At 44.4% G+C, this 13,316-nt stretch overlaps 1 protein-coding gene across 2 annotated transcripts in view; it reads left to right on the forward strand.

Moving 5' to 3' along the window:
* The window catches only part of LOC311104438 (rap guanine nucleotide exchange factor-like 1), a 33,915-nt gene extending 20,943 nt beyond the window's left edge, over positions 1 to 12,972 (forward strand). For both annotated transcript variants that reach the window (XM_084146276.1, XM_084146275.1), the window contains exons 13-15: positions 5,983 to 6,047; positions 6,212 to 6,266; positions 10,845 to 12,972. In XM_084146276.1, the coding sequence (XP_084002402.1) occupies positions 5,983 to 6,047; positions 6,212 to 6,266; positions 10,845 to 10,969 (245 nt within the window). In that variant the 3' untranslated portion in view covers positions 10,970 to 12,972. The remainder of the gene's footprint in view (positions 1 to 5,982; positions 6,048 to 6,211; positions 6,267 to 10,844) is intronic.
* Positions 12,973 to 13,316: the final 344 nt, after the last annotated feature.

Here is a 13,316-nt window from a genome sequence, read left to right on the forward strand (position 1 = left end):
ATAAAGACTGCTGTACATTCAGTCATCCACTTACATATACAGACAGACAAAGACATCAGCATATTCATACACACATGCAACATGAACACACACTTGAGACACACACATCGGCATTGAGGCACTTCATAACCTACCGCTCCAATTTAACAACAGAAGTCCCTCATTATCGAAGAAAATACATTTTTCTCTCTCCTCGCTTTCATTTCCTTTCTCTCCCACTCTCACACCCTTTTAACTCAGCATGGGACCCTGTCTATCAACATAACCAGGTGGCATTCATTTCTCTGCTTTGAGAACACACACCTCCACAGGTGGTCAGCTCCATAATGAGCTCTACCCCCTTCCTCCTTCCACCCTGACCTCCCTCCCTCTCTCCCTCCCCCATTGCCACGTGTCCTGCTTTGAGTGTCAAATATTGTTTTTCTTTTTTCTCCTCTTTCAAATCTAATAATTTCAAGGCAAGGGAATTCTCATATTTCTTTTGATTAACAAAGAATTGGATCAACCAAATATCACTACCATTATTCTATAGGCTAGCTGTATTCATCACTGTGATAATAGATTGGTTACACACTGTGCATACAATATACACTACCGTTCAAAAGTTAGACATTTCCTTGCCCATTTTTTAAATAACATCAAATTGATAAGAAAAACAGTGTAGACATTGACCTGTAGCTCAGTTGGTAGAGCATGGCGCTTGCAACGCCAGGGTTGTGGGTTCGTTTCCCACGGGGGGCCAGTATGAAATGTATGCACTCACTAACTGTAACTTGCTCTGGATAAGAGCATCTGCTAAATGACTAAAAATGTAAATGGCTATTGTAGCTGGAAACGGCTGATTTTTAATGGAATATCTACATAGGCGTACAGAAGCCCATTATCAGCAACCATCAGTCCTGTGTTCCAATGGCACATTGTGTTTGCTAATCCAAGTTTATGATTTTAAAAGGCTAATTGATCATTAGAAAACCCTTTTGCAATTATGTTAGCACAGCTGAAAACTGTTGTGCTGATTTAAAGAAGCAATAAAACTGGCCTTCTTGAGACTAGTTGAGTATCTGGAGCATCAGCAATTGTGGGTTCGATTATAGGATCAAAATGGCCAGAAACAAATAACTTTCTTCTGAAACTCGTCAGTCTATTCTTGTTCTGAGAAATGAAGGCTATTCCATGTGAGAAATTGCCAAGAAACTGAAGATCTCGTACAACGCTGGGTACTACTCCCTTCACAGAACAGCGCAAACTGGGTCTAACCAGAATAGAAAGAGGAGTGGGAGGGCCCGGTGCACAACTGTGCAAGAGGACAAATACATTATAGTAGGGGAGGGAATGGCCGGCAGGGATGTAGCTCAGTTGGTAGAGCATGGCGTTTGCAACGCCAGGGTTGTGGGTTCGTTTCCTACGGGGGGGCCAGTATGAAAAAATTAATGTATTTACTCGCTAACTGTAAGTCGCTCTGGATAAGAGCGTCTGCTAAATTACTTAAATGTAAATACACTGTATTTCTGGTCAATTTGATGTTATTTAAAAAAAAAAAATACGGTAGTGTATACTTACATTATTCTACACCATAATACTGTGTGTGAAATGTACTTGCTGTGTGGTATGTTACACTTAGTGTGTGCTTGTCTCACTCTCTCGCTCTCTCTCTCTCGTACTCTCTCTCTCTGTCCATTTCTCCTCCCCCTTGGGTGTAAAAGCTTCCCTTTGTCATATCTCTTGTCAATGTCACTTAGACACCAAAAACATGTGTGGAATGTTTTATATCTGAAAGCTGTGTATACCTGGCTCTGACTCTAAGATAAATTCAATCTAACATTGTAGTATTTTATGCAGTTGTTATGCCCAATGGTCAAATAGAATCACAGAATGGTTTTGGGGACTGTAATATAATGTGGCTCAGTTGGTAGAGCATGGTGCCAGGGATGTGGGTTCGATTCCCACGGGGGACCAACATTTTTTACAGTATCCACTCATTACTGTAAGTCGCTTTGGATAAGAGCGTCTGCTAAATGACTAAAATGTTAATGTAAAATAATAATATATGCCGTTTAGCAGAGGCTTTTATCCAAAGCAACTTACAGTCATGTGTGCGTAACTTATTTACGTTTAGGTGGTCCCGGGAATCAAATCCATTATCCTGGTGTTGCAGTTGCTATGCTCTACCAACTGAGCTACAGACGACCATAAACTTAAACAAGACAAACATACAAGACGATGTACATACTGTAAAAACCAACTCCAATGGCTACCAGGTTGACTCCTTTCAAAGCTAGATGCTTCCACTTTTTCATAATAGGACCATAGAGAATGATAGAGGACTCATCTTTGTATCTGTCCCATTATAGCGTCTGTGAGCGCACGGGCAGTGCCATTGAAGCCATCTCCATTTTGTAGTAGTCAATTTTCTTCTTGTACTACTTCTATGAGTTGGTAAACAAACTGAAAGGGTCTATACTGCCACCTAGTGTTGTTTGAACAGATATATAGCCAAGGTTGGCGATTTACTGCCACCTGCAGTTATTTACATTTACGTCATTTAGCAGACGCTCTTATCCAGAGCGACTTACAAATTGGTGCATTCACCCTATAGCCAGTGGGATAACCACTTTACAATTATTAAAAAAATTTTGGGGGGGGGGTTGGGGTACAAGGATTAGTTTATCCTATCCCAGGTATTCCTTAAAGAGGTGGGGTTTCAGATGTCTCCGGAAGGTGGTGAGTGACTCCGCTGTCCTGGCGTCGTGAGGGAGCTTGTTCCACCATTGGGGTGCCAGAGCAGCGAACAGTTTTGACTGGGCTGAGCGGGAACTATGCTTCCGCAGAGGAAGGGGAGCCAGCAGGCCAGAGGTGGATGAACGCAATGCCCTCGTTTGGGTGTAGGGACTGATCAGAGCCTGAAGGTACGGAGGTGCCGTTCCCCTCACAGCTCCATAGGCAAGCACCATGGACTTGTAACAGATGCGAGCTTCAACTGGAAGCCAGTGGAGTGTGCGGAGGAGCGGGGTGACGTGAGAGAACTTGGGAAGGTTGAACACCAGACGGGCTGCGGCATTCTGGATGAGTTGTAGGGGTTTAATGGCACAGGCAGGGAGTCCAGCCAACAGCGAGTTGCAGTAATCCAGACGGGAGATGACAAGTGCCTGGATTAGGACCTGTGCCGCTTCCTGTGTAAGGCAGGGTCGTACTCTCCGAATGTTGTAGAGCATGAACCTGCAGGATCGGGTCACCGCCTTGATGTTAGCGGAGAACGACAGGGTGTTGTCCAGGGTCACGCCAAGGCTCTTCGCACTCTGGGAGGAGGACACAACGGAGTTGTCAACCGTGATGGCGAGATCATGGAACGGGCAGTCCTTCCCCGGGAGGAAGAGCAGCTCCGTCTTGCCAAGGTTCAGCTTGAGGTGGTGATCCGTCATCCATACTGATATGTCTGCCAGACATGCAGAGATGCGATTCGCCACCTGGTTATCAGAAGGGGGAAAGGAGAAGATTAGTTGTGTGTCGTCAGCGTAGCAATGATAGGAGAGGCCATGTGAGGATATGACAGAGCCAAGTGACTTGGTGTATAGCGAGAATAGGAGAGGGCCTAGAACTGAGCCCTGGGGGACACCAGTGGTGAGAGCACGTGGAGCGGAGACAGCTTCTCGCCACGCCACTTGGTAGGAGCGACCGGTCAGGTAGGACGCAATCCAAGAGTGAGCCGCGCCGGAGATGCCCAGCTCGGAGAGGGTGGAGAGGAGGATCTGATGGTTCACAGTATCAAAGGCAGCAGACAGGTCTAGAAGGACAAGAGCAGAGGAGAGAGAGTTAGCTTTAGCAGTGCGGAGAGCCTCCGTGACACAGAGAAGAGCAGTCTCAGTTGAATGACCAGTCCTGAAACCTGACTGGTTTGGATCAAGAAGGTCATTCTGAGAGAGATAGCAAGAGAGTTGGCTAAAGACGGCACGCTCAATAGTTTTGGAAAGAAAAGAAAGAAGGGATACTGGTCTGTAGTTGTTGACATCAGAGGGATCAAGTGTTGGTTTTTTGAGAAGGGGTGCAACTCTCGCTCTCTTGAAGACGGAAGGGACATAGCCAGCGGTCAAGGATGAGTTGATCAGCGAGGTGAGGTAGGGGAGAAGGTCACCGGAGATGGTCTGGAGAAGAGTGGAGGGGATGGGGTCAAGCGGGCAGGTTGTTGGGCGGCCTGTAGTCACAAGTCGCAAGATTTTGTCTGGAGAGAGAGGGGAGAAAGAAGTCAAAGCATAGGGTAGGGCAGTGTTATGGAATGTTTGCACACTAGTATAATTAATTGGCTCATCCCTACTGATGACATGGATATAATTATGTGATCCTACCTTAAAGGGATAGTTCACCCAAAGTATGAAATAACACATTGGTTTCCTTACCCTGTGTAAGCAGTCTATGGACAAGGTACAGTAACCCATAGGAAGTCCCACCTAGTTGACTACAAAAGGGTGAAAGTCCTCAATGGCGCTGCCCATGCTAAAACAAGCTTTTGGGCACTAGAGTACTCTATCATTCTCTATGGATAGGACACATAACTGCTGGCTAGCAGGTTAATAATTACATTTCTGCATCAGAAAATGTCCATAATATATCTGCAGTAATAGTGGAATGATTGTGTTTCACAGTATAACAAACCCGCCAGCGTTGTGATTGGCTGTGATATTCGTCTATTGATTTCATACTGCAGGAGCGGCATCTGTTGTCAAAATGGGAAAGCTGATTTAGACTTTTTGGCTGTGTTATCTAGTGGAAACCAGGTCATGTAGAAATCACTCCGTCATGTCCTGGTTACTAATATTCTACACTGTTCGCTCAATTTCAGTTTGGGAAAACAAGCACTGAATACTATAGGGAATCATTGTACCATCTAAATCGCTGTGAAATATATTTTCAATAACAAAAATATAGTTTTTACAGCTGTTTGAAGCTGGTAGACCAACACCAAAAGTAAAAGACTCAAGCTCAATGGGCTAAGGGGGAGATTTGTTTGGAATGCAGCCTATTGCTGTTGCAATTCACCTAGCATCCAAATAGGGGAGAAATTCTGAGAAATGCTAGTACAACCTCATATCCTTCTCTGTCATATTTCACTCTGACCTGGGTGGCAAGGTGAAGCATTTTCAAAATGTTATGGATGTTATGTTATAGCAGGAGTGTATTACTGTGCGTGACCTGACAGCTCAGTGAGGCTCCCTGGTACCAGGCTCCCTGGTTCAGAACGATAGCCTTTGGCCGTCTGTCTCCGTGGTTAAATAACTAACTGTTCAAGCAGGCGTGTGTGTGTGTGTGTGTTGAAGAGGAAGGTGCATCTGACTTATTTCTGTGTGTGGGTGGTGGTGGGGGAGTGAGGGAGGAAGATGCATATGCTTGCTGTGTGTGTGTGTGTGTGTGTGCGTGCGTACGAGATTGCATGCGTGTGTGTGTGATAGAGAGTTGGTTAGCAAAGTGCATCTGCTGTGTGTGTTTAAATATGTGTGTCGGTTCGGAAGAGAAGGTGCGCCTGCTGTCCAGTGTACAGCACATCAAGCTCCGCTCACAGCATCTTAGTCCAGAGGTGAAAAAGGTTACATTAGCGTATCGCTTCACCTCCTCCCTCCCTCCACCATACACCCTCCCTCCCCAGATCGAGCGCCATCGGCAGCATTCAGAACATTCCTCCTGACTGGGGGTAGCGTCTCGATTAAACATGCCCCCCCTTCACCCAGCACCCGCAAATTCCAGTTCCTATTGAGGGATCACGGATTGTAACTCTTTGGTTTGTCTCTCTCGCCTTCTCTCTCTCTCTCGGTCCTACCTTTCCTCCGTCTGTGGGCTAAAGCACCGGTAGACGAGGGCAGCCACTGGGGCGAGTGTCGACGAGCCATTACATAACTGTTCCCTGCCTTCACTGTGTTTACCTTTCTTTATCTCTCTCTCTATCCCTGTCTCTCTCCCTCTCTTTCTTCTCTCTCTCTTTCTTCTCTCTCTCAGACCTGACCTTCCTCCACGAGAGCTGCAAGTCGTTTCATGGGGAGCTGGTCAATTTTGAGAAGATGGTGAGTATACTTTCAGCCATTGACAGAATAGCCAAAGAAATACAAGTATTTTCTATTCGGCACAATCAGCGTGATTCCCTGGTCAACCAGTTACCACCCCTGAATTCCCTGAGTACTGTCTTACTACACATGTACTAAGGACATGTGTCTCCTCTCTCTTCCAGCATAAAGTTGCAGAGATGGTGAGGAGCATCAGGCGGTACAGGAGCTCTCAACTAGGTAAGCATTCATGGCCACACCCCCCCCCTCCACAGGCACACCTGTCTGTGAAGAATAGTCTTGAAGGAGCAGAGCTCCACCCTGCCGTCTGTTTAGAACAGCATAGCCCTCTGGGCCGTTCAATCACACAACTGCCATTCACTACCACTACACACACACACACACACATACAGGCATGCTCAACACATAATGATATTACTGTCTGACAAACCGCCTTGCGTGCTAACCACTCCATTACGTTGAGGTAAACACTTTAACATTATCATTCATTACATAGCCTAGTGTTCATAAACACCCAATAACATTATATCAGCACACAGAGTACAGCTCAAAACACGGTGATATGGTTCACACAACCTAGCATGTTAAATATCATTATTATCACATAGCATGACATGCTAAACACTCAATAATGTTGTTATCGCATAGTCTAGCATGCTTAACACTCAATAATATCACTATCATTGTTACATAACATATCTCACAGCCTGGTCCACTATTTTTAGAGCCAGCATCCCCAAGAGTCGGTGTAATTCATTTGTATCGTGCTAGTGCACTACTCAGAGATGTTTCACAATCCGTGCCTTACACTCATTAGTTTGAGTAAAGCAAATCCAGCTAACGCTGTTACGCAATCAACACACACAAGAGATGACTGACATAAGACACTACGCAAAGACGCTCAATAACCCAGTAGAACATTGTCCATCACCACCCTCTTATTTCTGTATATTTATTGACATGGGGCATAAAGAGAAGTTTCACAGCACATCAGCAACTCAGCATACCTACATACAATACAACATATAGAGGTTTATACCAGCTGAAGATTCTTCACTTGTACAAGCATATTATATGCAGAAAGATACTAATCATCTAATCTAGATATTTAATATATCTGAATATTCCTCATGATAACACTACTGACACAGTGCACTGGCTAATGACAAACACCACACAATGTTAAACACCGCTAAAATAACATGGTGCTGTAGCTTATGTTATTTTAGTGCTACATTGACATTGATTAAAGCATTGTTGGGTTTGAAGCTTACAATAAAGGCATTTCACTGTACTTGTGTACATGACATTAAAACTAGAAACACGAGACCAGAGCCAAGCCTCACGGCATCCATCATACCATGACCTTAAACATTGCATAATGTTGCCTAAGCCAGGGTTAATGTTTTTTTGTTGTATTTCACTTTAGATCTAGTTACACAACTTCTGTCTATTAGATGACAAGTTCATTCACCAGGCTTCCAAGGCTTAAGGTCTTTTGTGATGTAAAGGACACAAACAAGACTTGACGGAACTGTGGTGTGTAGAACCTGAAGTTGAATAGCTTCTACCTGAAAGCAGCAAAATAGGGTTTATTTTCACTGGGTTTCTCAAAATTGGGTTTATTTTTCACCCTGAAATATTCCATAGCCTTCATTCAGGATACTCAGACCTGTTACAGGAAGTGCTGAAACCCTTTTTAGAGCTGTATTATATTGTACACAGTGCTATAATGAATCTGTGCTTAGATGCGTAAATCCTAGAGGGCTTAGTTATGGCGGTACATTGTCTGAGATTACCACTGTACCCTAATGGACTGTATGGAATGTATCACAAAGTGCCTCGTTGGATGACCACGGGGGTCTCTCTTTTGAATTACCCCCTCAACTCTATCCCTCTCTTTTTCATAATCTCTCCTTCTCCCCATCTCTTTTCCTCCCTCCCTCTCTATCTCTCTCTCTCTGTCCAACTGAGTGACTTTGCCAATGGTCATTTAATTCCATTAAGTATAGGTTACTTCTGCTTAGCTAGCTAGAGCACACAGGGAGACATTTAACCCTGTGTTCTCCAACAGGTATAGGCTACAGTTGGGCATAAACCACGTTCACAAACCCATTGAAAACCCCCCAAAGGGAATCGCTTCAAAATGTCCCTCTGGGTTTAGGAGTAAATGGCCATCTAATCCTATAGATTGCTGTTGCGGTTGTGATGGTGGCACAGAGGAGAATGACGACGCATCCAGGGAGGATTTGCTGCGCCCTGAATGGGAAAGGACAATTTGTGGCTATTGATAGCCTCCCTGATAAAATGAGTGTTTTGCTGTTGGTTAGAACTGAATCAAACCAGTTTCTTTGCCTGCTGCATTGTGTGGGCTCGTCGTGAGCGGATGCTGCTGCGATCCTCTAGTTAGGTCAAGTGGAAATAGTGGGGTGTCTGCTGCCGCCAGGTGGTGAGATTAGGACATTGCACGCCACAGCAGCCTCTGGGTGTTACACTGCCATCTAGCGCAGGGATCATCAACTAGATTCAACCGCGGGCCTTTTTTTTTCTTGAGCGAATGGTCGGGGGCCGGAACATAATTACAAATAATATGTAGACTGCAAATTGACCGCAAGAATCCCAAACAGATATGTTTGACCAAAACATAATCATTTCAAACTTTGCCTACATTTGAAAACGATCACGTGCTTCTCTATTATGAGTGGGAATACATGTGAATTGATTTTTTAAATTAATATCACATGGAGCTGATTTCCTGATGTTTTTACAGACTTTTATGTCCCCCAATAAATAAATAATAATAATATACACAACCAGTCAAAAGTTTGGACACACCTACTCATTGAAGAGTTTTTCTTAATTTTTACTATTTTTTTTTACATTGTGGAATAATATTGAAGACATCAAAACTATGAAATAACACATGGAATGATGTAGTAACCAAAAAAGTGTTAAACTAATCAAAATATATTTTATGTGAGATTCTTCAAATAGCCACCCTTTGTCTTGATGACAGCTTTGCACACTCTTGGCATTCTCTCAACCAGCTTCATGAGGTAGTCCCCTGGAATGCATTTCATGTGCCGCCTTAAGTTAATTTGTGTAATTTCTTTCCTTCATGCGTTTGAGCCAATCAGTTGTGATGTGACAAGGTAGGGGGGGGTATACAGAAGATAGCCCTATTTGGTAAAATACCAAGTCCATATTATGGCAAGAACAGCTCAAATAAGCAAAGAGAAACGACAGTCCATCATTACTTTAAGTTCAGTCAATACGGAACATTTCAAGAACTTTAAACGTTTCTTCAAGTGCAGTCGCAAAAACCATCAAGCGCTATGATGAAACTGGCTCTCATGAGGACCACCACAGGAATGGAAGACCCAGGGCTACCTCTGCTGCAGAGGATAAGTTAATTAGAGTTACCAGCCTCAGAAATTGCAGCCCAAATAAATGCTTCAGAGTTCAAGTCACAGACACATCTCAACATCAACTGTTCAGAGGGGACTGTGTGAATCAGGCCTTCATGGTCGAATTGCTGCAAAGAAACCACTACTAAAATGACACTGATAATAAGAAGAGACCTGCTTGGGTCAAGAAACACGAGCAATGGACATTAGATAGGTGGAAATGTGTCCTTTGGTCTGGAGTCCAAATTTGAGATTTTTGGTTCCAACCGCCGTGTCTTTGTGAGACGCGGTGTGGGTGAACGGATGATCTGCACATGTGTACCTCCCGAGTGGCGCAGTGGTCTAAGGCACTGCATCGCAGTGCTAGCTGTGCCACTAGAGATCCTGGTTCGAATCCAGGCTCTGTTGTAGCCGCCTCGACCGGAGGACCCAAGGGGCGGCGCACAATTGGCTCAGCGTCGTCCAGGGTAGGGGAGGGAATGGCCGGCAGGGATGTAGCTCAGTTGGTAGAGCATGGTGTTTGCAACGCCAGGGTTGTGGGTTCGATTCCCACGGGGGGCCAGTATAAAAAATAAAAAGATGTATGCACTTACAGTTAGTAAGTCGCTCTGGATAAGAGTAAATGTAAAATGTAGTTCCCACCGTAAAGCATGGGGGAGGAGGTGTTATGGTGTGGGGGTGCTTTGCTGGTGACACTTAATGTGATTTATTTACAATTCAAGGCACACTTAACCAGCATGGCTACCACAGCATTCTGCAGCGACACACTGGTTTGGGCTTAGTGGGACTATCATTTGTTTTTCAACAGGACAATGACCCAACGCACCTCCAGGCTGTGTAAGGGCTATTTTACCAAGAAGGAGAGTGATTGAGTGCTGCATCAGATGACTTGGCCTCCACAATCCCCCGACCTCAACCCAATTGAGATGGTTTGGGATGAGTCGGACAGGCAAAGTGAAGGAAAAGCAGCCAACAAGTGCTAAGCATATGTGGGAACTCATTCAAGACTGTTGGAAAAGCATTCCAGGTGAAGCTGGTTGAGAGAATGCCAAGTGTGCAAAGCTGTCATCAAGGCAAAGGGTGGCTATTTTAAGAATCTCAAATATAAAATATAGTTTGATTTGTTAACACTGTTTTTGGTTACTACATGATTCCATATGTGTTATTTCATAGTTTTGATGTCTTCACTATTATTCTACAATGTAGAAAATAGTAAAAATAAAGAAAAACCCTTGAATGAGTAGGTGTCCAAACTTTTGACTGGGACTGTATATATTTGACCCACGGGCAGCCAGTTGGGGAACCCTGATCTAGTGGGGTGAATAGGATCACTGCATAAATGATTTAGTTGGGGGTATGTTTAACTAATGAACTGACCTCTCTCTTGTAGCTCTGGATGCGGAGCCTTCCCCCTCTCACCTCCAGACCAAGGCCTACGTTCGCCAGCTGCAGGTCATCGACAATCAGAACCTGCTCTTTGAAATGTCCTGCAAGCTGGAGCCCAAAGACATGTGAGAGAAAGCTTGCATGAGTGGGAGAGGGACGAGAAAGAGGGAGATCGCCCCCCCCCCCCCCCCCCCCTTCTCCACTGCAACTCTCTTCAATGCCCTCAACTCTGATTGGACGAATCAGCTAGCCATCTTTGTAACCTTGCCCCCCTCCCGGCCTGCTTGTCACAAGCCACCGCTGATTTTGTGTATAATACTCAGACTGCTGGAAACGGCTGAGAAAAATGACTGGAACTGTTTTCTTTGAAGCCTTGTGCGTGTGACTTTGAGCGTGTTTATGTGTGAGGAGGGCAGGAGGTTTCAGGACTGACTTGAGTAGCAGATTGGACAGCCATTTTGTACAGAAGATGAGGATGGATGAATAGTAAGCTTTTGTTTGATTTGTTTTTGTTTCCCCAACACCAAGTCATGCTTCTGCTTTCACGTCCAAGTGAAGCCTGTCCAGTTTGCACTGCCACCAAACCCCCTTCCCCAACTGAACTTACCCAAACCAGGATGGTTAGCCCAAATGGGGAAAGGCCGGCTTTGTTTTACTAGACCAGTTGAACTGAAGTCTTTGACATTTGACCCCCAGACAGACTGTATTCCTGCTATTGTCCCACCTTTTCTCTGTGAACTACTCAGACGTGAGACAATCTAACCCCGTGACCTCTAACCTAACTCTTGACCCCTCCCCTCTAGCCAACATGGGCACTTACCACCGACAGCCCTCAGAGAGTCAGCGACAGTTGGATAATAGAAAATATACTCCTATACTAGTTTATACTAGTACCTCTGGGCTAAAATTAACCCAGAGTTTATACCTCTGAACAAAAGCTTCCACGTGACACAAGAAGACGTGGTATTCCGGGTGATGGTGGAATGAAAAGTCTCTGAACCCCATGATGTGCTGCAGGCTTATTGACTCCCCACATCAAAGAGCTCTCTCATTGGTTGAGTCAGTTGTTGATTGACAGCTCTTGATAATCCCACCCTTTGGGGGGTTCAGACTGAGGCCTCAGGTTCACCATCACAAGACAAGCCCTTCTTTATGTACAGATGATGGCAGGCCAACATATTTGTATCAACAAAGCACTTTTGCCTGACCTCAGGGCACATTTCAATGAGGATAAATACAGCATGAGAATTGTTTGTGATTATATAAAATGTTCAGTTCAATATAATTTGTATTGCTATTTAACAAAGCCATTGTCGCAGAACTCTCAACAAAAGAACCAAGGCCCGTTTTATTCTATAGGCATGGTACCATCATCATGGCCACTTGTAGTGCACCACAGTTTCTAATATGCTGATTGATTCATTAATGGAGTTGAACAACTGGACCCAGTGACGCTGACACCACTTGTTTGCCTGCGACTCTCTCAGGATCCCTGGGTCACGACCTTCGCGGAGGGCTGCCTGGCAATGCCTGTACGATAAAGCTGTAATGTAAATATTCTACATGTAAATAGCTAAATAATATGGAGACTCTATTTTATGTAAGATGCAAGGAGATTATTTTATTTGTTTTGTAAATCTGAGAACGGGTGTAAATGGAGACAGAAATGGAGTCTGCTACTGTAGTTGAGGTGAATTGATGAATTGTACAGCATATTTCTTCTGTTGTTTTTTGGTTTTCTTAAGCGAGACTGGGTGGGCTGGGGTGGGGCATCTTGACTCGCGTGGGGTTTTGTTTTTGTACAGAAGTCAGTGTTTACAGTCATCTCTCCTAAAACTCAGATGTGTCATTAGACGTGGCCCAAGGTTATATCTGAGCAGTTGTATCAAACCCACCCTTAACCCCTAGGCAATGTGTAGATCTGGGAGAATTGGATAGGTGGTAATGTGGTAATACCTCCACCTTGCCCTGTGACGGGCTAGATGGAATATTCACTATATTGCTAACACCTATTACCTGTTTAGGAGGTAGGGGCTGAGGGTCTGGGAGTCGATCTGCTCCTTTTTACCATGGGGAGGCCCTTCTCTCTGGCCTCAGTTACTACGCACCTAAATAAAGCCTCTTCTGATGACACCTGTGTGCTGTTGGTTTATTCTGTAATTTAACCTTGGCTACTGCCTCTTTTCTCAATTTACACTTAAAACATATCAGTATTGGCTCACAGAGCCACCACACATACAGAGCAGGGGTTTAGAAAATCACTTTTTACCCTATTCAAATTGATCAGTTACTCCAACTAATTTAACTAACTTAATTGAGGTAATCATTTTTTAGATGAAAACTGAAAATGCTAATATAGGTAGCATTGACTTGCATTGGATTTGTGCCACAAATGCTAGAAAGTTAGCATTTGATACAGTGGCCGGGTAAACAGAACCAAAGCATGGTTACACCTTGTCCATAAACTGCTTACAGG

The sequence above is a fragment of the Coregonus lavaretus genome (assembly GCF_964263955.1).
Source record: "Coregonus lavaretus genome assembly, chromosome: 28".
In the NCBI taxonomy this organism is placed as follows: Eukaryota; Metazoa; Chordata; class Actinopteri; order Salmoniformes; family Salmonidae; genus Coregonus; species Coregonus lavaretus.